The sequence below is a fragment of the Euleptes europaea genome, chromosome 2, assembly GCF_029931775.1.
Source record: "Euleptes europaea isolate rEulEur1 chromosome 2, rEulEur1.hap1, whole genome shotgun sequence".
NCBI lineage: Eukaryota > Metazoa > Chordata > Lepidosauria > Squamata > Sphaerodactylidae > Euleptes > Euleptes europaea.
The window spans coordinates 117,754,252-117,777,812 of record NC_079313.1 but is presented as its reverse complement, the minus strand read 5'-3'; the positions used below and the strand labels follow the sequence as shown (position 1 = coordinate 117,777,812).

Here is a 23,561-nt window from a genome sequence, read left to right as displayed (position 1 = left end):
ATCGCTGGGTGCTGCATTGAGCTCACATCAAATAAACAGAGCGCTATGAATCCAGCTCTGTGGTCCCAATCCAGAGGTCCCCTTGTACAGACTGATGGCTTTGACAGCATCAAAAAAGTGGGGGAGTGGAAGAGGGAGGGGCCGTGGCTCAGTGGTAGAGCATCGGCTTGGCATGCAGAAGGTCCCAGGTTCAATCCCCAGCATCTCCAGTTAAAGGGACTAAACAAGTGGGTGATGTGAAAGACCCCTGCCTGAGACCTTGGAGAGCCTCTGCCTGTCTGAGCAGATAACACTTTGATGAACCAAGGGTCTGATTCAGTATAAGGCAGCTTCGAGTGTTCAAGAGCAGGAGGAAGTAGGGCTGGCCGTAGGTGATGTGAAAGACGTCTGCCTGAGACCCTGGAGAGCCTCTGCTGGTCTGAGTAGACAGTACTGACTTTGATGGACCGAGGGTCTGATTCAGTATAAGGCAGCTTCATGTGTTCAAGGAAGTAGGGCTAGTCTTCAGTTTCCTCACGGGTGATCTGCGCTCTTTAGTGAGAAATTCACTGCAAACTTTACCTTTCTGCAAGAGATTGGGTGGAGGGTAGGGTTGCCAGCTCCAATTGGGAAATACCTGGAGATTTGGGGGCAGAGCCTGAGGAGGGCAGTGTTTGAAGAGGGGAGGGACGCCATAGAGTCCAATTCCCGAAGCAGTTATTTTCTCCAGGTGAACTGATCTCTGTTGGCTGGGGATCTGTTGTAATAGCAGGAGGTCTCCAGCTACCTGGAGGTTGGCAACCCTATGTATATACATGCAGGATGTACATGTGTTCACGGTAACAGTTGGACAGGGCTACAATTCACAGGTTTTACTAAGAGTTTGCAGAGTATCAAAAGCCTGTTTGACCAGAGATTACAATGGAATAGGTGAGCGTACCCTAATAAGCAAAAGCCTCCATCATACCATGGTTTATCTCAGGGGTGGGGAACGTCAGGCTTGAGGGATGTATAAGGTCTGCAAAATCATTTGGTCTGGCCCTTCATGGGTTCTGGCAGATCTCTAGCTCAGAAGGATGCTGCCCTGCCTGAATCTCTTGGGCCCAGCTGGGGACAGGAGAGCTCAAAAGTGAGTCGCTGTACGTGGCAGACACTCGGAGCCATCTCCAGTCCTGCCTCTTGGCTAAATGTTTGACCAAATATAGCAGGCTAACTTTTAAGTTGATAATTTTGTATGGCCCGCGAATAGGGTTGCCAACTGCCAGGTAGTAGCAGGAGATCTGCTAATTCAACTGATCTCCAGCCGATAGAGACCAGTTCACCTGGAGAAAAATGGCCACTTTGGCAATTGAACTCTATGGCATTGAAGTCCCTCCCCTCCCCAAACCCCGCCCTCTTCAGGCTCCGCCCCAAAATCTCCCGCCGATTGCAAAGAGGGATCTGGCAACCCTACCCGCGAATGATGTTATAAATATCCAAATGGCCCTTGGCAGAAAAAGGGTTCCCCACCCCTGGTCTATCTCCAGTCTCTGCCTGTTTTTTTTTAATGAGTATGCCTGTAAAAGAGGAGGAAGCCATACCCTACCTACTTTCCAGTCCCATGGCTTCCCTTCCCCTCCGGCTTGTTAGAGTGAACAAGATTCCTGGGAATGGAAAGTTTTGGCCATGCAACCTGGGCAATGGAAGGGTAGGCTGAATTAAATGCTCTGTGTTGCCACCTAGTGGCCTAGTTTAATCATTGGGGGGTGTTTAGTTCTTGTTTCTGGATTGCAGAAGTGGCATTATTGTGCCAGGCGCGCAGATTGCCGCCCCCAGCCCCGCCCCCCAAAAGCTCTATTGGCTGGAGCTCAGTTGTAATAGCAGGAGATCTCCAGCTAGTACCTGGAGGTTAAACCAAACAAATAACACCTATGCTGTAAATCGTGTAGGATTGGCGAGCAAATGAACAGCACGCAGGCTCAAGTATTAACACACAATATCATATATTCATCAAAATGCAGCAATAGCATTAACTCAATTAAGCAATAGCAATCACAAAATGAAACTTGTTCCAATACATATGACCCATCCACCGTCCAAATGACGGTTAATTCTCTAAAGTCCCTCAATGAAAAATGTGCATCTTCAAATGGCTGTGTGGGCAGACAAGTCCACTGGAGAAAGTAACCCTGGAGATGGGTAGACTCCCGGCAAAGGAGGGAGGTTGAGCCAAGAGGGTCAGGCGATGAGCCCACAGAGCAGGCAAGAGCGCTGTGCAGCCGCCCAGCTACAATTTGAAGTCGGGGTGTGAGCCTGCAGCCGGGCGGTTTTGCAATGGCTCCGCTCTGACTATTTTAGGCAGTGAGGCTGGAAGCAGCTTCGGGTTGGCGACCTCCAGGTACTAGCTGGAGATCAACTGCTATTACAACTGATCTCCAGTCGATAGAGATCGGTTCACCTGGAGAAAATGGCTGCTTTGGCAATTGGACTATGGCATTGAAGTGCCTCCCCTCCCCAAACCCTGCCCTCCTCAGGCTCCCCTCCCAAAACCTCCCACCAGTGGCGAAGAGGGAACTGGCTACCCTAGCAGCTGGACTTTTGGCACCCTAAGGCCATGGAACAGAAATGATTGTGACCCCCCCCCCCATCTGCAGCTCCCGTTATCTCCTAAAGTGGGTGGGAGGAACGGGGAGTAAACAGAATACAGAGTAGAGAGGTCAAGAATGAGCAACATCAAGATGTAAGTTTTCTCTGGCTTTTGTGATCAGCAGAATCCTGTCCTGGGAGAAGTGCTAAATGCAGCTATGCAGGAAACAACCGGGAACTGGGAAAGGCAAAGGAATGCTGAGGGTGCGAGAAACTGCATGGGAAAAGTACAACTGGTACTAAGGAGAAACGTTTCAGATTTACTGTCGCTATTCCCATGATGTCCATAAAGGCAATCTACAAAGCCTAAAGTACACTGCTCTCCAGCTCATTCCCACACTTCGAAACACCAGGCTAGGATGTGTTTGTTTTGCTTTTTAAAACAGAGTTCAGTTAATCCTGGGCTGGTTAGTTGTTTGATTTGTGATGGTGCACTTTAGGGGGGGTGATGTAGGGTTGCTAGATCCAGGTTGGGAAACTCCTGAAGATTTGGGGATGGAGCCTGGGGAGGACGGGGGACCTGAGTGGGGTGCAGTGCCATAGAGTCCTCCCTCCAAAGCATCCATTTTCTCCCACTCGGAGGCTGACATCCCTAGGGTTATGTGACTCATGGCTCCTGTTGTCTGCAGGTTACTATTCGTGATCATCCCAGGAGCCAGTCAGGCTGAGTGGCAGAGCCAGCATTGTAGGGGGCCACTCCACGCAGCCCCTGCAGCACTGGCGGAATTTGGCTGTTCTTGCTGCTGGCTGCCAGTGGCCATCCAAGACACTGGCCCACCAGGAACTTTCCCCCTAAGTCACATGGCCAGGCTGCTCCTACTTTTGTATCTTACCATCTTACAAAGACCAGCAAAGCAACACATTCTCTTGGACACACTCCAGTGACTAAAGGTACAACTCTTAACCTGGGTGTAAGTCCCATTAAAAACTTCTTGAAGGACCCCTGGGGCAGACACAGATAGACTGAGCCCCTTTGGCTTGGTGGGTCTCTAGCTACAAAGGCAGGAGAGCTGCCAACTTTTTTTTTTAAACTGGCCTTTGATGCATGGTTGCTTCACTCCCAGTTACACACACATACACCCTGACTACTTTGGGGCTTTGCCTTGATTATGCATGCATTTCCCAACCTTCAGAGGTCGCCTCGCTCTCTGCACATTTCCCTGTGTGTGCTGGATTCTGTTTAGCCAGCATCCAGAAAATGCGGGGGAAGCATGTGGAAACACGCAGGGAGAGCAAGGCGACCTCTGAAGGTCGGGCAATGCATGCATAATCAGGGCAAAGCCCCGAAGTAGTGTGGGGGGGATGACCGGGAGGGAAACAGCCAAGCATAAAAGTCCATTATGCGGCAGGGCTGTAATCCTATGTATGCCTATTTGGGAATAAATGCCACTGAAATCTGTGAGACCATCTTCAGAATAAACCTGCGTGGGACCAGGCGAATGAGACACCTTGCTTGAGCACAGCAGGACTCGCTTCTAGAAAAACCTACTCAGGCTCAACATACCTGTTAAAACTCCCAGGACTAACAGGCTGACCATAAACATTTATCTACTTAGAAATGTCCCACTGAGTTCAATGGAGCTTACTCCAAGCTCACAAAACTGCAGCCTTGAGCGTTTCACTGCACGGTTCATTTATTTCAGTGGGACTCCGTTGCGATTAATGTTTGCAGGATTCTATTAAAAGGTCTTCCTCTGCGATCCTTAAAGCAGTAGTAACAGCTTTGTCTCCCTAATACCAAAAGATTCCTTAAAAGCTCAGATCAACAGGTAAGCTTCTCTTTGGAAGAAGACATACCGAATGAGATTTTTCCTTCTCCATTATGATTAAAAAAAACAACCCTCTAATTTATCAGCCAGGTATTTATGGGTGTGAGAGCTGGACAATGAAGAAAGCTGATAGGAAGAAAGTAAATTCCTTTGAAATGTGGTGTTGGAGGAGAGTGTTTCAGATACCCTGGACCGCCAAAAAAACAAATGTGGGTTTTAGATGAAATCAAGCCTGAACTGACCCTAGAAGCTAAAATTACTAAACTGAGGCTATCGTACTTTGGACATATTATGAGAGGACAAGAGTCACTGGAAAAGACTATCATGCTAGGAAAAGTTGAAGGCAGCAGGAAAAGAGGAAAACCCAACAAGAGATGGATTGACTCTATAAAGGAAGCCACAGGCCTCAGTTTGCAAGATTTGAGCAAGGCTGTTAAGGATAGGACACTTTGGAGGACATTGATTCATAGGGTCACCATGAGTCGGAAGCGACTTGATGGGACTTCATACACACACACATTATATCCTTCTGGGCTATTGCAAGAAAATAGCACAACCCTGAGGAATGGAGATTAGAGATGAATCAAGAGACCCAAATGCCTTCATCATTCAGATAGTCAGGCAAGCAGATCATCAGAGCAAAGCCATCTTTTGGCAAGCCTATGCGCAGAGCACCCCCTGCAGAGTCGTCTTTAAAAACAAAAGAATTCCATTCCTAGCCGTTCATGCAGAATAAAGCGTTCCAACGGACAAATTTCGCATGGGGAGCAAAGCCTGATGAAGGTCAGGGCATCCCTTCAATGAAATCTTGTTTCTTTTATATCCGCCTGGCTCACCAGTTCATAGCCCCAGTCCCAAGGTTCAGTGCTCTGAGCTCGATGGAAATGTGAATGAAAAGCACCACCACCACCCCACTGATGCCCCACCAAGCTCAATGCATAGGGTTGCCAACCTCCAGGTGGTGGCTGGAGACCTCCTATTACAACGGATCTCCAGCTGATAGCGATCAGTTCACCTGGAGAAAATGGCTGCTTCGGCAATTGGACTTTATGGCATTGAAGTCCCTTCACTCCCCAAACCCTGCCCTTCTCAGGCTCCACCACTATAAATTGTGCCAAAAGCAAGGTCATCTATTCCTGGCTTTGCAGCATCAAAACTGGGGAAATTAAGTCTGCAAACTCATGAGACTTTTTCTATTTGCCAGAAATATTCCCTGTAGTAATAGCTCCCTTGTTCTCCCTTTGTGTTAACAGGATCCAGAAAGGAAAAACAGGGTAAAGGCGAAAGGTGGCAAGGCTATTGGGAAAACCTCTGTACCTGGCTGTTCCTACTCTGTAGACGCTTAACCTGATCTCAGTGAGAAGGTCTTTTTAGGCCTAAATATTTCATTTGCAGCTCCTCTCTCAGCCGAGAAATACAGAATCCTGCACCCTTAAGAGGTCCCTATCTATCCACATTTTTACCATGCCCTTTCCTCCTCTGTTCTATCCTTAACAAGGCTGGAAGATACACGAGACTAAGAGCAGCGGGACACCAATCACAAAGTGAATGCAGCAGAGTGTGGGTTTCAAACACAGGTCTTGCTAGATCTAATCTGACACTCACTGCTACACATTGGCTAGATGATGGCTCACTCTTTTTGCCCCATGTCTTTACTGGCCTGGTGAAGTAAAAGTATGTGTTCGCTTGGCCAAACCAAAGGACTTCAATGAGGAACACAGGAGTTGAGATGTCTGGGCAGCAGGTGGTTTGAATACAGCTCAGAAGGCCAAATCACATTCCTCCAGCTAAGTTAGCAACGAAAGGACTAGTAATAACTAGTAATTAATGGAGGCCCCCACCCAATATTTCTTTCCTCAGCCAGCAGAAAACCAGGTAGGTGGAATGTCCCTTGGAAGCCTGTAATGCTTCATATGAATGCTTGTGGACCTCAATAAGGCTGGAATGATGGAAGAACATAAGGCCCTACTGGGTCAAACCAAGGTCTATCAAGTCCAGCAGTCTGTTCACACAGTGGCCAACCAGGTGCCTCTAGGAAGCCCACAAACAAGATGACTGCAGCAGCAGTCATCCTGCCTGGGTTCCACAGCACCTAATGTAATGGGTTAGGGTCTTGATACTGCAAAGCTGGCTATCATTTCAAGTTCTATTCACATCTGCTGTACGAACAAGAGCCTGAAGAACATGAACCAAGTACTGTGCAGATCTGACATGGAAAATGAAATCTATTAAGGAGACAAGCGCTGAAGTGAGCCGCTGCCTCACGACCAGCGAGACTCAACTTACCAGCAAGTTAGGCCAGAGGCATCCGACTGGTGGCTCTCAAAAGTCCCCAGGCAGAGTTCCTCTCTCAGCCCTACCACCAAAGCCCTTTTCCCAACAGAAGATACCAGAGCCTGAAGCTGGGCATCGTCTGCATGCAAGTCGCATGCTCTCCCCACCAATCTGCCCCCCTCCCCCTTCAACCAAGTGGATCTACACACCAAACCTGTTGCAGCAGTCTGACAAACCAGTGCGGGAATCCCAGCCTGCTACAAATCCTGAAGACGAGCTAGAAGGGAAGGTGTGTGTGTGACAGAGAGAATTAGTTTCCATCCCCACTCATTAACAACTACTTGACTGTGCCATGGTGCAAATCATGTATTTATTATTAGTGTGACAATAACAAGCTCCTGATATTTCAACTTCAATGCCTTCGAAATCTCGGCAGCTCTCATGAGCACCTTGCAGTGGAAGCCAGCCGGGAGACAGCTTCCAGAATCCTTGTACCTGTTAACAGAAACCAAGGCAGCTTAGTCATCTGTTACTGTAGGCAGTAAATATAAACAGTTGGACAGCTCTAAGAAGTACAAACAACTTCCTGTTCTAAATATTGTCGAAGGCTTTCACGGTCAGAGTTCATTGGTTCTTGTAGGTTATCCGGGCTGTGTAACCGTGGTCTTGGAATTTTCTTTCCTGATGTTTCACCAGCAACTGTGGCAGGCATCTTCAGAGTAGTAACACTGAAGGATAACCTACAAGAACCAACTTCCTGTTCTGCCTGTGCAGTCTCATAGCAAGCGTACATTGCCTGAGCAATGGAAGACACTGCACCTCAATTCCGTACTTGAAGTGTGGCGACTCAGAAGAAGAGTTGGTTTTTATAGGCCGACTTTCTCTACCACTGAAGGAAGAATCAAACCAGCTTACTATCACCTTCTTCCCCTCCCCCCCACCGTGAGGTAGGTGAGGCTGAGAGAGTGTGACTAGCCCAAGGTCACCCAGCTGGCTTTGTGTGGAGGCGTGGGGAATCAAACCCGGTTCTCCAGATCAGAGTCCACCGCTCCAAACCACTACACCAGGCTGGCTCACAAGTTCAACTTTATTTGGTATGACCCACTTAAGAAAACAGAGTACGTACAATCAATAAATCCGCAAAAGCCACAGGCCCCACGTTCGTGTTTCACAACCCATTGTCAGGAAACTTCTGCTCTACACCATGATGAACTCTTCCCACCGGCCAGGAAGATAGAATTGCTACTTGCGATCTTATTCCCTCAAATATCACAAGGGCCTGACAAATTATTGCAGAAACTAAAACTAATAACAAGGAGCAAAACAGGCCCCTCTAGTCTACCCCAGATATTTGGGAGTGTTAGTATCAGACAACCAAGAGCTAGCGATTACACTTAGGCTCCTAGACAAGTATTAAGGTTCTCTATGGATATCAGCTGTGCAGTCTGGGTAGACGTGCCTCAGCTTCTGCCTTCAGAAGCAGATACTATGAGCGCAACTTGAGACTGGAACAGGTGACACAGAAGCACACGGGTATCAGTGGAATCAGACAATCTGGCTAGAACAGGTTTGGTCAGCATTGCCGATATGATGGGGAAAAAAGTTGAGCGTCATCATGTACCACTGAATGATATGTCCCGTGCCACCATGTCCTACTAAAATGGACGCTCGGCATTTACCTTAAGTCACTGAAGGCTCGCCACAACCTTCAAAAGGTGTTCATCTAGAAGAATCACCCAACCTCTTACGGCATTCTTTCAAGCATCCGAATCCGAGCAAACACGTCTGTACATCTGCAACACAATTGCAAGGCATATTGAGGTATGAAAAGCCATTTTATATAAAACTGGAAGACACCGCCGATCCCAACTAAGTATTATACAGTACAGCAAAGGACAGGTGATCTGGGTCTAGGAAACCCACAAGAAACTACCAGCAAACCAGACCTTGATAATATTCGCTTTGCTGTATGAGAAAATAATAAATCCCCATTATTAATTTTGCATTCTCTTGCAATTCTAAGGTTTCACTCTCATGCACTTACCGCACAGAACCCAGGGAGATATCCAAGTCAGCATCCTCCCACAACATACTAGACGGTGTAGATTTATTTCCTCTCTACCACCCTCACTCCAGGGAGCTCCAAGCAGCATACGTGGGTTGCCCCACACTGGGTTACAGCAACCACGTGAAATTGGTTTAACGGAGACCAGGACTGACCCGAGCAAGCATTTTTATCGTCCTAGTGCAAGTCTGACACTCTAAAGCAGCAGTGTCAAACATAACAGTCCGAGGGCCAGATCTGTTATCCGGCCCGCAAGGCATCCACCCCCTCAGTCCCAAACTGGGTTGGCAAGCCCATTGCAACCGCCGCCACAACCCCCACTCCCAATCTAGGTTGGCAAGGAATGGCCCGGCCCAATTCAATTAAGTGACATTTATGCCATATCCAGCCCTTGTAACAAATAAGTCTGACACCCCGCTCTAAAATCTAGCTTTTACTAAGGTAATGAACTGGTGTCTGAGCAGTACATCAGACTGCAATTGAGGGCCCAAAATTATTTAAGTCACGTCCAGATGTAAATATTATTTCACCCGAAACCCTAGTTTTCTGAAGGGTTTGGGGGAATACAAATCTAAAAAGGCACACCCTCTGAAAAGCTTACCACTTTCCCAATCTGCTGGATGCAGCACATCTCAGTGCTACCCAACATAGTGCCCATGGATTCCACACTCCCTGCTAATGTGCTTCCTGGCATCAGCTCGCATCTCAAGTTTTGCGGGGCGGGGGGGCTCAAATGGAATACACAGAGTTTTGGGTGGCTCCTCATCAGCTGACTAGCAAAAAGCTAAGCTGTCACCATTTGCTTGCGACAGATACAGCAAGTCAGGCTTTTAAAACCTCTCCCTGCGGTTTTACAGCAAGCGGTCTTCTCTCTTTGGATACTGGAAATAAGCAAAATGTAACAGGGGCCAGCTGCACCTTCGAGATGAGAAACGTTACTCCAGTGTACGCCTTTATGAGTCAGAGCTCATGTCTAACTTACAAAGGTTTACTGCCTTCTCAGTACAAGAGGAAGTTCTGAAGAGTCCAGGAGAGGCAGCTCTCTGCAGACTCAAAAACTCTAATTCAATGGGACTCCCTCGGGCCAGTCACACTCTCAACCTAACCCACCTCACAGGAGTTAGGAGAATAAATGGGGGTGAACCATGAACAATGAACGCCCTGAGGAAGGACAGAATAAAAATGGGAAAGCTAACACCACACCTGCTTGCACAGGATATTAACTGGGATTAATCTACATTAATGGAGAGGCTTACAATCATGCTTCTTGCACGTGTTCAGGCATTTCAGTGGAACAAGAGGCCCTTCTTTCAAGGCTTAAGTCACCCTCTGCTCTCCGTCAGCCCACTTCAACTACTCAACCCGATTCGTCAGTCTCACCCATCCTAAAATGATGCAGAAAACAAGGAAATTGTTACTGTTTCTTAGATGCCATAATGAACAATTTGCTCAACAGCTTAAAATACATTAAAACCACACAGCCGTTAAAAACAATTACGCTGATGTATCAGACAAGATCTGGCTAAAGCAGCAAAAATCAACAGGGTCGCTCTGCTGGGGAAAAAAGTTTTAGTCATCACGTACATCAGCTTTAGACACACATCGCAGAAGGGATGCCCTGCTCAGGTACAAAATACTTGGCAAAGATACCATTTCTTCATTTCTGCGCTCAATTTAACAACCGGCTTGTATGTTTAATGTCCCCCACCTCCAAATTCAAGCACCAGTTTTACACGTGGTTTAAATCCTGAAGAGGTGGGCGTGTTAACAATGCGCTTTGTTTGCCAGCCACATGGTCATGCATGCAAATAGCCCATATGGACAGTCCACAGAAGATAGGCACCATTGTGTAGGAACCCTCTCCAGATTTGCTTTTAAAAGGCCCATGAAATTAGTCCACTCCTCATATATTCTGGCAAGAAATACAGCACTTCTTACACAGCCATGCTCCCTACCAAACACTGTGCTTTTAATACCAAGGAACAGGGTACACCCAAAAGCACATCCCTTGGTATCGTACAAAATCCACCACCCCATTTTTAAAAAGGAAAGCAGCAAAAATACAAGTTTGCTTGCGTTAATGTTAATTGTGACACGCATCAGTTACTGTATGTGGACTATTAAGAGCCTGGGGAGTTTTTACTATATTTGAAAGGTGGGTGACTAAACCTGCTTTTAAAATGGGAACCAAAAACTCACCCATCTTCTCAGGAGGCAGGATGCCACCCATCATTTCCTTCTGCTCAGAGGATGTTACAACCGTTCACATGGCTTGCCCTAAATGGGCAGATATCCAGCGTAGGAAGAGCAAACCTTACCATCTGCAAGTCCAAATGCAAGACATTAGCCTTTCAGAAGACAGCGGGAAGAAAACGACGCCGACCAGATCTCCCCACCCCCTTGTCTCTGTTTTGTGGTGTATCAGACAGATTCTGGCTAGCAGCAAATAAATCACCACTTCCGCTCTGATGGGGAAAAAAGTTTGCAAGTCATCACACACACCACTTCTATGACTTCGGCCAGTTCAGACTCCCAAGAAGTCACATAGAGAGACAGAATAATAATAAAGAAGCAGCAGAGGGTGCAGTGGTGAAGAACGGCGCAAACCCAAGTTCAAACCCCAATTGCTTTGCATGTGGCCTGTGCATTTAAAAGCTGGTTTTAATCGGTCGCCGGCTTGGACACCCAAAGTTGGGTCGAAAGGCAGCATCAACATGGGTTAACTAAGTAAAGCACGTGGGCTAAGCTTCTATGGGCGTTCTTGCACAGCCACACCTAAAACAGGGTTGCAGTGAGGATAAGGGGGGAGAGAAACAATGTGCCCCACTCACCCCATGCTCCTTAGAGAACGGACAAGTTATAGGGCGGAAACGCATGGTCACTTTATCTCCTTTAATCCCTGTTTCAGCCAAGATTCAGCCAGGATCGCTGATTGTGCGTTCGATCCTGGCTAAAACAGGGATTAAAGGAGGATAAAGCGACCATGCGTTTTCAACCATAATGTGCTCAAGAAAGAAAATGAATTAATGGCTAGGAGGCTCCGACGTGCATCAGCCTTATGGGAGGCAACCATTGCTCCCTCCTCGCGCAAAAAGCCAACGCAGGGTAAAGGAGGGCAATAGCATTGAACATAGAAAAGGAGCGACACCCTTCACCCAAGCCTCCCAAAAGGCTCTCTAGGTGCAGCGCTTGCAACTACACCGCCTTGGTGCGGGATGCAACAATCTGGCCGCGCCCCCCCTTACCGAGCCCGCACGCAGCCAATATAGGTCGAGGGGAACAAAGGGGGCTACGAGGAGCAACAACAAAGAAGTATAACCGGGGGAAAACCGACCGCCGGACCGGATGGCCACGGATTGGGGGACCCCACCGGCGCCTCTTACCGCGGCGAAGCTCGACGGAAAAGAACGCCCCGCGCCAGATGATGTTATTATATAGCCCCTGTGTCTTTAGTGCGCATGCTCCTTCTCAAGGCACTGTGGGAAATGTAGTCCTGGGAGAGCCGTGCTAGGTAGGAGAACGGGCGTGCGCGTCTTTCCAAAGCAAACGGGGAGGGCGCGAGGCCCGCCGGAGTAGGAGGAGACGAAAACTTTGTACTTGAGATGTATTTTTTTTTTGTATGATTTTTTTTATTTTTATAACATACAACAAAACAAACAGATGCAATAATAAAAGGAAAATTAAAAAAAATACAAAAGAGTATCAATTATATACTCTAATTAATGCAAAGTTGTAAAGCTCAAAAAACAAACACCCTTTCGACCCTCCACCCACCTTAAAAAGTGACCCATCACCAGACTTCCGAGGGAGTGTCTAAACAGTTTTAAAAATTACATTATTACCAGTAAAATAGAACAGCAATAAAACGTGTTTCTGTAACTCACTAACTAAAATAGTAAAATTCATTTTCGCCAGTTTATCCCAATATGTGACGGCCTTTGCCCAAGTTTTTTTTTTAATTCTTCCATATCTTTTCCATGTAGGAATTCTGTTAATTTGGCCATCCTCATATACATCCATAGTCTCTCCAGTCACTAATTGAAGGTTTATTCACTTGCTTCCAAACTTTAGCTATTACAATTCTTGCGGCAGCAAAACTGTATTGACAAATGACCCTGTCATTGCTACCCATATTTTCTTGTGGATGTATTTTTTTTTAACGATGAAACATGTTTATTGCAAACCTCGTCTATACAAACTGAACCTGCTGGGCTGAAGCAATAGTGGATCAGGGTTAATAATAATTTTGTTCCTAAGGGTTATTAAATCTGTGGCAGAAATTCTGCCCGACAGGACTGACTGTTTATTCCCTTGTGCAGATTAGGAACTAAGGATTTGTCTGTGGCTGTCTGATGCAACGCCAAAAAGGACCCCTGACATAGGGTTGCCAACCTCCAGGTAGTGGCTGGAGATCTCCTGCTATTACAACTGATCTCCAGCCGATAGAGATCAGTTCACCTGCAGAAAAATGGCCACTTTGGCAATTGGACTCTATGGCATTGAAGTCCCTCCCCAAACCACGCCCCCCTCAGGCTCCGCCCCAAAAACCTCCCGCTGGAGGTGACGAGGAACCTGGCAACCCTAGGTTGCCAGCCTCCAGGTGGGGCCTGGAGATCTGTTCGAAGACAGAAATCAACAGTGCACTCCTATGGAGAGTTACTCCAGTCTAAGCCCATTGAAATGAATGGGCTTAGACTGGAGTAACTCTCCTTAGGAATGCACTGCAATTCCCCTGGAGAAAATGGCTGCTTGGGAGGGTGGATTCTATGGCATCACATCCCCACTGAGGTCCCGCCCTTCCCCAAACCTTGCCCTCCCCAGGCTCCATCCCAAAATCTTCAGGTATTTCCCTACCCAGGGCTTGCAACCCTACTGATCAAGGCAAAAAAAAAAAAAAAAAATCACTGCCGTGAAGCTGGCTGGGTGACTTTGGTTCTGTCACTCTGTCTGCCTAACCTACCTCACAGGATTGCTGTGAGGATAAAATGGGGGAGGACAGAAAGATGTATGTGAGATAAAATGGAATAATAATAATAATATGAATTAATTGTGGGGAGCAGATTCATTCACCCCACTGTTTCAGGACTGCACTCTGGGCATGTGTGTGCAGTGTGCCTCCCCCAGGGTTTCCTAGACACTGGCACCAGAGTAAGCGACACAAGGAGGAACAGTCCGTAGATGTTTACGTGGAACAGTAGTTAACAGAGATAGGGAGGTAAAAACTATGGCTGCCAGCCAATGGGTGGTCAAAGGAGAGAAGAATGGGGCAAGAGGAGCCCAAGAAACACAACTGGTTGAATCCCACCAGCGTGGTGTAGTGGTTAAGAGTGGTGGTTTGGAGTGGTGGAGTCTGTTCTGGAGAACCGGGTTTGATTCCCCACTCCTCCACATGAGAGGCGGAGGCTAATCTGGTGAACTGGATTTGTTTCCCCACTCCTACACATGGAGCCAGCTGGGTGACCTTGGGCGAGTCACACTTTCTCAGCCCCACCTACCTCACAGGGTGTCTGTTGTGGGGAGGGGAAGGGAAGGTGATTGTAAGCCGGTTTTATTCTCCCTTAAGGGGCAGAGAAAGTCGGCATATAAAAACCAGCTCTTCTTCTTCATTCTGATAAGGGTTGTGCTTTCTTCAAGTGCCACTGATGCAAAAGAAAAGCACCACTGTGGGAACGGAGCCACAAGATCCAACCCAATAATGATTAAAATCCACGACCGTTTGAAAAGCTTTCCTTGAGCATCAGAGTGCTCAAGTCAGCCTCATAATTAGACATGGAAAACACTTCAGGTCCTCTGTCACAACTGAACTTGCTTCGAGAAGGATAGCAGGTTCTCTCTGTCTCACCTCCGGGTTCAGTCCCCAGCATCTCCAGTTAAAAGGATCAATTAGGGGTTTTATTTCCTTTTATTTCCTAGTTCTTGCATGTATTGGGTTCCGTGGGATTTGCTGTGAGTGTGTGTGCATCTAAAATTATTTTAATAAAATCCTTAGAATTCATGCAAGGCATCTATATTGAGAATATTTCCACCGGTATGCTCATCCTCATGGAAAAAGGTATCAAAGATCCTGCATGCAAAGTTTTGTCTCCATTGCTAATTCCCCCAATTAAACGGAGACTATCTAACTGGCATAACACCGGAAGAGGCAGATTGGAAATAGGCGAAGCCAACGAATCATTCTGAGACCCAGCAGGCAGACTCCTTTGTGGGCCAATGTCCTTTACTGTTTGATTCATTTATTTCACAAATTGTGCTGTTACAATACTCTAGTGTGTCCAGTGTTGCAGTTTGGGAGTTAATGACCTAACACTCTCTTTGTTGTCCAAATTCCACCCTCTTATTAGAAGCAGTTGCTATAATCTCTTAAATCTCCATTTTTCCTATAAGTACAGCTTTTCTGAATTTCAGATGTGTTTTCATGCACCAGCCCTCCAGAGCACTAGCAATTATTGCTATTGTTTTCTGCCCAGGGATCGGAAAGAATGGCTGTGCTTACAGACTTCCTTATACTCACAGTGAAAATATTTGGATGTATCATCCATTCTCTGCTTCAGTGGGTAGTGAAACCCCCGGAGAAAACAGTAGCTAATGAAATCTGCTTGATAACGGGAGCAGCCAGTGGTACTGGTGGGGGGCGCCTTTTGGCACTGGAATTTGCCCGAAGGGGAGCTACTCTCGTCTTGTGGGATGTCAACTCAGAAGATAATGAAAACATAGCAAGGGAAGTACGTGAGCTGGGAGTCAGGGCTTATGCTTACACTTGTGATGTGAGTCGGCGGGAAGAGGTCTATGCTGCTGCTGAGAAGGTGAGAAGAGATGTTGGAGATGTCACCATCTTGGTCAATAATGCCAGCATCGTAGCTGGGAAGCCCATCTTGCAGTGTCCAGACGAACTTCTGGAGAGGACCATGAGGACTAATTGTCATGCTCATTTTTGGGTAAGTGGCATTCGTTGCAACAAAAATGAAAACATTTCATAGAATCATAGAGTTGGAGGGGACGACCAGGGTCATCTAGTCCAACACCCTGCACAATGCAGGAAATTCACAACTACCTCTCCCCCCCACCAACACCCCCAGTGATCTCTACTCCATGCCCAGAAGATGGCTGAGATGCCCTCCCTCTCATGATCTGCCTAAGGTCATAGAATCAGCATTGCTGACAGATGGCCATCTAGCCTCTGCTTAAAAAAACTCCAGGGAAGAAGAGCTCACCACCTCCTGAGGAAGCCTGTTCCACTGAGGAACCGCTCTAACTGTTAGAAAATTCTTCCTAATTCTAGATGGAAACTCTTTTGATTTAATTTCAACCTGTTGGTTCTGGTCCAACCTTCTGGAGCAACAGAAAACAATTCAGCACCATCCTCTATATGACAGCTCTTCACGTACTTGAAGGTGGTTACCATATCACCTCTCAGTCTTCTCCTCCTCAGGTTAAACATACTCAGTTCCTTCAACTTTTCCTCATAGGACTTGGTCTCCAGACCACTCAACGGGGATGGCACACACAGACCTTTTGTGGATTTTTGGCTTGTGTTTAGAATATATGATGGTACCTAAGCATGTGGATTTGGGAGGAAAGGCAGCATGGTATAGGCCAATCTCACCAAATCTCAGAAGCTAAGCAGTGTTGGTACTTGGAAGGGCAACCACCAAGGAAGACACTGCAGAGGAAGGCAATGGCAAAGCACCGCACTAGTCTTGAAAGGCCCTTGATGGGGTGGCCACAAATCATTTACGACAGATTCAGTCAGGGGTCCCCAGGAGGCCAGTCATACATGAATTGCAGGTTCTAGTCAGTTCCCAACCATGCGGTGCCTGATTCAGATTAAGACGGTGGCACATGTAGAAAGAATTCAAGCTTTCCCCCTCTGCCACTTTCTTAATCTGAAGCAGTCCCAGAGAAGAACACTGTTTGGGAGAAGTCCACTTCTTCCCAGGGATACATATCAATTTCCCCAACAGGTCCAATCATGCTCTCCCCGGACTGTTTCAGGTTGCGAAAACATCACCAAGGGGATGGGGTTGAAGCCATTTGTCCATGTGTATGGCGTTCTTGATCTTAATCGGGCACCTTAGCCATGGGAACTGAGAATAACCCACAAGCCATGAGTGATCACATTATGGCTCAGACAGGTTGGGGACCCCAGACCAAACCTATGTATTCCATAATGTGTGCTGAGTTATAGGGTTTGTACATAGAGAAGTTATCCAAGGTGGTATGTGATAATTTGGAGTTTATCCAACTAGGGGGGTTACCGCACTTGTATTCCCAGCGATGTATTAAGAGTTTGAAAATGTTATAAAAAATACTGTTCGCCCTTTCTATGTATTCCCACCAATGTATTAAGAGTTTGAAAACGTTATAAAAAATACTGTTCGCACTTTGTTTGGCCCCTTTAGCTGTGAAGACGTCTTCCAACCATTTATAAGCCATGGTATCCAAAAACCCTTTTACAGCAATGTTTTTTATAACATTTTCAAACTCTTACTACATCGCTGGGAATACCTAGTGCGGTAACAGCCTAGATTCAGCTTCCTAGCCAGAATGGTGGTTTTGCAGCAACTGATTCTGGAAAGCAGCTTATCAATCAAGTCCTGACAGAACACAGACTGGCTTTCACCAATATTTCCAAAAAGATGAAAAGACTGTCGGGTGGAAGGGCATTTTAAGAGGATCGAAATGAAGGCTAATCTCGTTACCCCCTTTAGCCTTGTCACATGGGCTGCTAAACCCAAAAATATCCAGGGGAATTTGGAGTGGATATTTTTCTCAGCAGGAACAGGATAAATGGAAACCATCCGGCTGAAATCAAGGCCTGGTGGACTCAAAAATACAACTGACTAGGTCCGTCAATGGCTACAAGCCACGTCGGTGACTGAAGAAAGCCTCCATATTTAGAGATAGCAAACCTCTGAATACCAGTGCAGGGAGGCAGCAGAAGGGAACAGACTTAGCATCTATGCCGAGTTTGCCCTCCAGGGCAACTGGATGGCCTCTGTGTGAAACAGGATGCTGGAATGGATAGACTGGCCTGATCCAGTGGGGCTCTTAGGTTCTTATGGCTTGTTAGAATGGCATTGTGAGTTAACGCTAGTCTAAGGCCATTGGAATCAAAGAGGAACTCTATCTAGCACTGCATGGGTAGTTTGGTGGTAACCCTGTGCTCGGGACATTTGGGGGTAATACCTGGGGATGGCAGAGTTTGAGGAGGGGAGGGAGCTTGGCGGGGAAAGTATGGCATAAAGTCCACCCTCTGAAGCTGCTGTTTCCTGCAGGCGGACGGATCCCTGTAGTCTGGCGATCAGTTGTAGTTCCAGGAGAATTCCAGGCTCCACTTATAGTTGGCAATCGTAGCTTGGGCTGTACCTAGGGTAGCCATCTCCGGATTGAGAAATTCCTGGATATTTGGGGAGTACAGTCTGGGGAGGGTGGGTTTTGGGGAGGGACTTCGGTGGGCTAGAATGCCATAGGGTCTGTCAGCTGGAGATCAGCTGTAATCCCAGAAGATCTCCAGCCACCGCCTGGAGGTTAGCAACCCTACCTATGAACAAGACCCATCTGCATTTAAAGTCACATGCCATGAGTTGTTTGAGACTAAACTGGGTTGATAATAGCCAGTAATTTACCTGCCTTGTATTTGCCATCAATGGCATTTGAAACAGAATGGGTAAATGGTGATAGCACTTTTGCAAAGGCGGCCTTGGAACAGTGGGTTCTGAGGTTGCAGCTGTAATAAGCAAATGGTGCATATGCACAACAAGGGCTTTTGTCTCTTTGCAGACTGTCAAGGCTTTCCTTCCACGAATGATCGAGAGGGGACACGGCCACATTGTCACAATCGCTGGATCATCGGGGCTGTTTGCAACCTGTTGCATGGAGGTTGGCAACTTAAAGCCAGTTAAAACTTAACATGATACACATACTCTCTCAGAAAAGTGTCCCTTTTTCTGAAGCACATCCATGTTTTGCTACGTACACTCCTGTCTGGTTCTGAAGGTCTAGCATCACTGATGGTCAATGAAAAGGAAAACCAAAAAAGGGCAGTGCCAGGACCATCCCGAACATCCAAAAGGCAGGAATTATCAAACAGGAACACATCTGGAACGTATGAGCCCCAGATGGAAAAATATAATAAAGTATGAACTAAAACGCAAATGTAAATTTACTAGATCTAATAGAGTATCATGGATCCACAATTTATATGCTGGGGACCCAAGGTTGGGTGAAAGGAAATTATATATAGGTTTATGTATAAATACTGAAAGTATAATTTATTAGAAGAGCTATATAAAAGTTAAAATTATTTTAAAGCATTAAAATAGCACAATGGCAGTGCTTTACTAGGTTGATACCTGCACACGTAGTATTTGACTTATACTAACCAGTATTACAAAAGAACCTATTATACCAGATGTTTGAGTAACTGAGAATAGAATTTACAACGTATACACATGCCTGGTTGGGTTTGAACTGTTTATATTTGTATTCATTAATGTATTTCTGTAAATGTGTGCAGGTTTACAAAGGGTTTTAATTAACCATTGATGAAGTCCCCATAGGCCGAAACGCGTTTGGTATGTGGTTATAGTTATCAACCTCAGGAAATGCCATTGTGCTATTTTAATGCTTTTAAATAATTTTAACTTTTATATAGCGCTTCTAATAAATTATACTTTCAGTATGTATACATAAACTTATATATATATATATTCCTTTCACCCAACCTTGGGTACTCAACTTTTGTTTTTAGGTTGGGTTCTATTCCCCTCCTTTTTTCTTCCTCCACAATTTATATGAACATGTACAACGAAAATACACAAGATAATATGACAGGATCTCTGGCACAAACTCGTTTCAATATCCTTCTGATATCTTCTTCAGATTGATGAAGGACCATCACCATACAATCATAAAGTAGAAGAAAACAGTTACTCCATGCGCATGTGACAGAAAGGACAGAGTCATAATAATACTAGATGGAAGAGAAATTATATCCTCATCATAATCTTATTCCCTATTACTATGTATGGGTGTGAAAGCTGGACAGTGAAGAAAGCTGATAGGAAGAAAATAGATTCCTTTGAAATGTGGTGTTGGAGGAGAGTGTTACGGATTCCGTGGACTGCCAAAAAAACCCAAATCAGTGGGTTTTAGATCAAATCAAGCCTGAACTGACCCTAGAAGCTAAAATGACTAAACTGAGGCTGTCGTATTTTGGTCACGTCATGAGATGACAAGAGTCACTGGAAAAGACAGTCATGCTAGGAAAAGCTGAGGGCAGCAGGAAAAGAGGAAGACCCAACAAGAGATGGATTGACTCAATAAAGGAAGCCACAGCCCTCAATTTGCAAGATCTGAGCAGGGCTATCAAAGATAGGACATTTTGGAGGACTTTCATTCATAGGGTCGCCATGAGTCGGAAGCGACTTGATGGCACTTAACACACACACACAATAATCTTATACCGTAGATGTGAAGGAGGAAAATAATAATGTAACCATTACATTGTCAATACAGGTCATGTCCTCTGATTAAAGTGACCTGAGCATTAAGGAGAGCCAGCGTGGTGTAGTGGTTAAGAGCGGTGGTTTGGAGCAGTGGCGTCTGATCTGGAGAACCGGGTTTGATTCCCCACTCCTCCACATGAGCGGCGGAGGCCAATCTGATGAACTGGATTTGTTTCCCCACTCCTACACATGCAGCCAGCTGGGTGACCTTGGGCCAGACACACTCTCTCAGCCTCATCTACCTCACAGGGTGTCTGTTGTGGGGAGGGGAAAGGAAGGTGATTGTAAGCCGGTTTGATGCTCCCTTAAGTGGTCAAGAAAGTAGGCATATAAAAACCAACTCTTCGTCGTCTTCTTGTCACCTCTGTCTTCACAAGCAAGGTTGAACTGCTCTGTAGGACAAGCTGGTTTTGCTTAAGACTTGCAATTTACCTGAAACATCCATTTTAGGCACATGAAGTAATGTGGCTGCGTGTAGAAAAGAAGTAGTATTTTCATTGTAAGTGCAGGGAAACATTTTGATTCACTCTATCAAGCTGGTCAATTAAAGAAGAGAACTTCAGCCCTTTGTAACCCAAGTGAGACTTGGGGAGAGGATGCCTGTAAATGAGAAAAGGTTTTTCCCCCCCTCCCTTGCAGGGCTATTGTGCGAGCAAGTTTGCGGTGGTTGGGTTCCATGAAGCGCTGAGCCATGAGCTGAAAGCAAAAAAAGTCAACGGTGTGAAGACTACTCTTGTGTGCCCTTATTTTGGCGACACCGGTCTGTCAGGATGCTTTGGAATCAGGTAACAACTCACAGCCCTGACCTGTATGGTCCAGGCTAGCCTGATCTCATCAGATCTCGGAAGCTAAGAAGGGGCCTTGGTTAGTACTTGGATGGGAGACCACCAGGGTTGCTACTCAGTGGCAGGCAATGGCAAACCACTTGCCTTTGAAAACCCTACAGGGGTTCACCCAAAGTCAGCTGCAACTTGACAGAACTTTTGTAGCAGCAAGCACAGGGGGAAACAGCTGCTTATAGAAGCCATTTCCACTCTGATTGCTGCACCTGTCATAGCAGAGGCACATTTTCGCATCTCCGTGTGTGTGCTGCCAAATTGCAACCGACTTATGGCGACCCCTTGAGATTTTCAAGGCAAGAGACTAATAGAGGTGGTTTTGCCATTGCCTTCCTCTGCGTAGCAACCCTGGACTTCCTTGGTGGTTTCCCATCTAAATACTAACCAGGGCCGACCCTGCTTAGCTTCTGAGATCTGACGAGACCAGGCTAGCCTTGGCCATCCAGGTCAGGGTATCCTCACGCAGAAGCAGCAAGAGTCCCATACACATTTGATGGCAATGCTCAGTCAGTCCCCAATTAACTTGGTGGATGTGTAAAATTCAGCCTTAGAAACAAAAAAGTATGTTTCTAGTCCTTACAATGGTAAAGAAAAGCTTGAAAGTATGTGCTTAGTGTATATTTTTATGTCACTTGCTTTTTCCTTTACCCCTGTACTTAATGCAGGCAAGAACTTGAAGCTGCAATTTCTCCTGTAAAATCAGGCTGTTGTGTGAAATCAGCAATGCAAGGCATTCTTCGTAACCAGCACATGATCTGCATCCCCAGAGTGATGTACTTTGCAATGATATCAAAAAAGTAAGTTAACCCTTTTGAAAACTGCAGACGTTTGCTTCTGACCATACAACGTGCAGTGCATTGATTTTATTTGTTTAACTGCCCTTCCTCAAAGTAGCTCAGGCAAAATATATTCATTTTACCCCAACCCTGTGAAGTTGGTTAGCAGAGCACATCCATTTAATTTGTAGTTCTGACAATGTGTCTGAGTGTGTAATGCAAATGACTAAGTAGATTTAAAGAGTCAAATCTCCCTTCGTCAGATATTGACGAGGGAAGCTTTGACTTTCAAAAACTTATACCCCCAAAATCTTGTTATCTAAGAGGCTACTGGACTTGAATCCAGAGGATACTGGACTTGTTCTACTGCAGACCAACACACCTAACTTCTGAAACCATTCAAATGATTAGAAGTCACCCAGTGAGATTCAGGTTGGAGTGGGGATTATAACCCAGGTCTCTGCAGTTCTGGTCCAACACTCTTTACTCCACACAATTTAAATGCCCCTGGGTAAGAGCTGCTAGCTGATGCAAGCACACAGACCTGGCATCTTAATTCCTTAAATAAACATTGAAATTCCTCCTCCTTCTAAGTCCAGATTTATGGAAGATTTGTATCTTTTAACTGGCTACGGCCAGTATTTGATTCTTTGCTTGCCTGAAGACTCTAAGTTGCATTCATACTAATCTTGGTTTTTGAAGTCTTCAGCAATTCTGTAACTGTGTATTTTGTGAGCCTCGTATTTTAGTAGCAACGTATTTTCCTGTACTGAATTTACAGCCTAATAATAGTCATGCTACCTTGTTAATTAACAACCTTTGATTAAGTAAATGTGTGTTGATTTGGGAAGCCATCCTGGTCAGGTCTACTCAGAAGTAAATCCAATTTTATTCAATGGTCCTTGCTCCTAGGAAAGCGTTCCCAGGATTTCAGTCTTACAGCCCAATCCTAAGGAGGGTGGAGTAGATACATGACGGCTGGAAATGGTGCAGCCACACCGCCTCCTGAGAGGCTTCCCAGCCAGAAAATAGATATTACATTTTCGAGCAAGTCTATCAGTGCAATTTTTCCAACAGCATGTGCTCACGTCGTGTGTCTATCACATTTTGGTAATTCTTGCAATATTTCAAACACTTTCATTATTATTACCACAAAATTGTTTCCCCTTGGAAAATTTTGTTGGCCTGCCGCCTTTGCCTGCTGTGTCAAACCTTCTTGAAATAGAAGGGACACTGTATCAGAAAGAGGATGGAGATAGGGGCCAAGTCAGTTATTTGTGCTTTCCTCTAAAGGCTAATACATTATGACAAGCAGTTAAGCTTTTAAACAAAGTTGTCCATTTTCTCTTCTTCCTCAGCTTCCTGCCTTGGGATGTTCAAGTTCTTGTTCAAAAATTCCTGGGATTGGACAAGTACATCCCACAAAAAGAAGCAAATTGTGCTGCAGGAAGATGAAGATACTCCCTTTTCAAAGACCAGCTTTTGAAGCACTGTTTCTAATCGTGAACTCAAGACTTAAAAAAAAAAGTCTGGACAAAATTCCTTAAAACTGTGTTGCATTTGACATGTGAGACTCATTGGCTTCTAGAACATTCTTCCTTTGTTCTATCAAACAGGAAATGGGCAGTTGCAACCACAAACAGGGCAAAATTCACATCGTTCTTTTTAAGAAGCTGGCCTAAGTAATAATTCTTTCTGGGCCTTCTAGCCCAGATGTGCAGATGGTG

At 45.8% G+C, this 23,561-nt stretch overlaps 1 protein-coding gene and 3 non-coding genes across 4 annotated transcripts; 1 reads left to right on the top strand and 3 right to left on the bottom strand.

Moving 5' to 3' along the window:
- Positions 1–8,183: 8,183 nt before the first annotated feature.
- LOC130474070 (small nucleolar SNORD12/SNORD106) lies at positions 8,184–8,274 on the bottom strand. The gene has a single exon (XR_008933217.1). It is a non-coding gene; the product is annotated as a small nucleolar SNORD12/SNORD106 (small nucleolar RNA).
- A 1,936-nt stretch (positions 8,275–10,210) lies between these two features.
- On the bottom strand, positions 10,211–10,302 carry LOC130474069 (small nucleolar SNORD12/SNORD106). Its single transcript, XR_008933216.1, has one exon. It is a non-coding gene; the product is annotated as a small nucleolar SNORD12/SNORD106 (small nucleolar RNA).
- An 822-nt stretch (positions 10,303–11,124) lies between these two features.
- Positions 11,125–11,218, bottom strand: LOC130474071 (small nucleolar SNORD12/SNORD106). Its single transcript, XR_008933218.1, has one exon. It is a non-coding gene; the product is annotated as a small nucleolar SNORD12/SNORD106 (small nucleolar RNA).
- A 3,973-nt stretch (positions 11,219–15,191) lies between these two features.
- LOC130473358 (retinol dehydrogenase 10-like) lies at positions 15,192–23,289 on the top strand. The gene is made up of 5 exons (XM_056844879.1): positions 15,192–15,647; positions 18,493–18,591; positions 20,859–21,004; positions 21,724–21,855; positions 23,193–23,289. Exons 1-5 carry the CDS (start codon positions 15,192–15,194, stop codon positions 23,287–23,289), a joined length of 930 nt encoding a protein of 309 aa, XP_056700857.1.
- Positions 23,290–23,561: the final 272 nt, after the last annotated feature.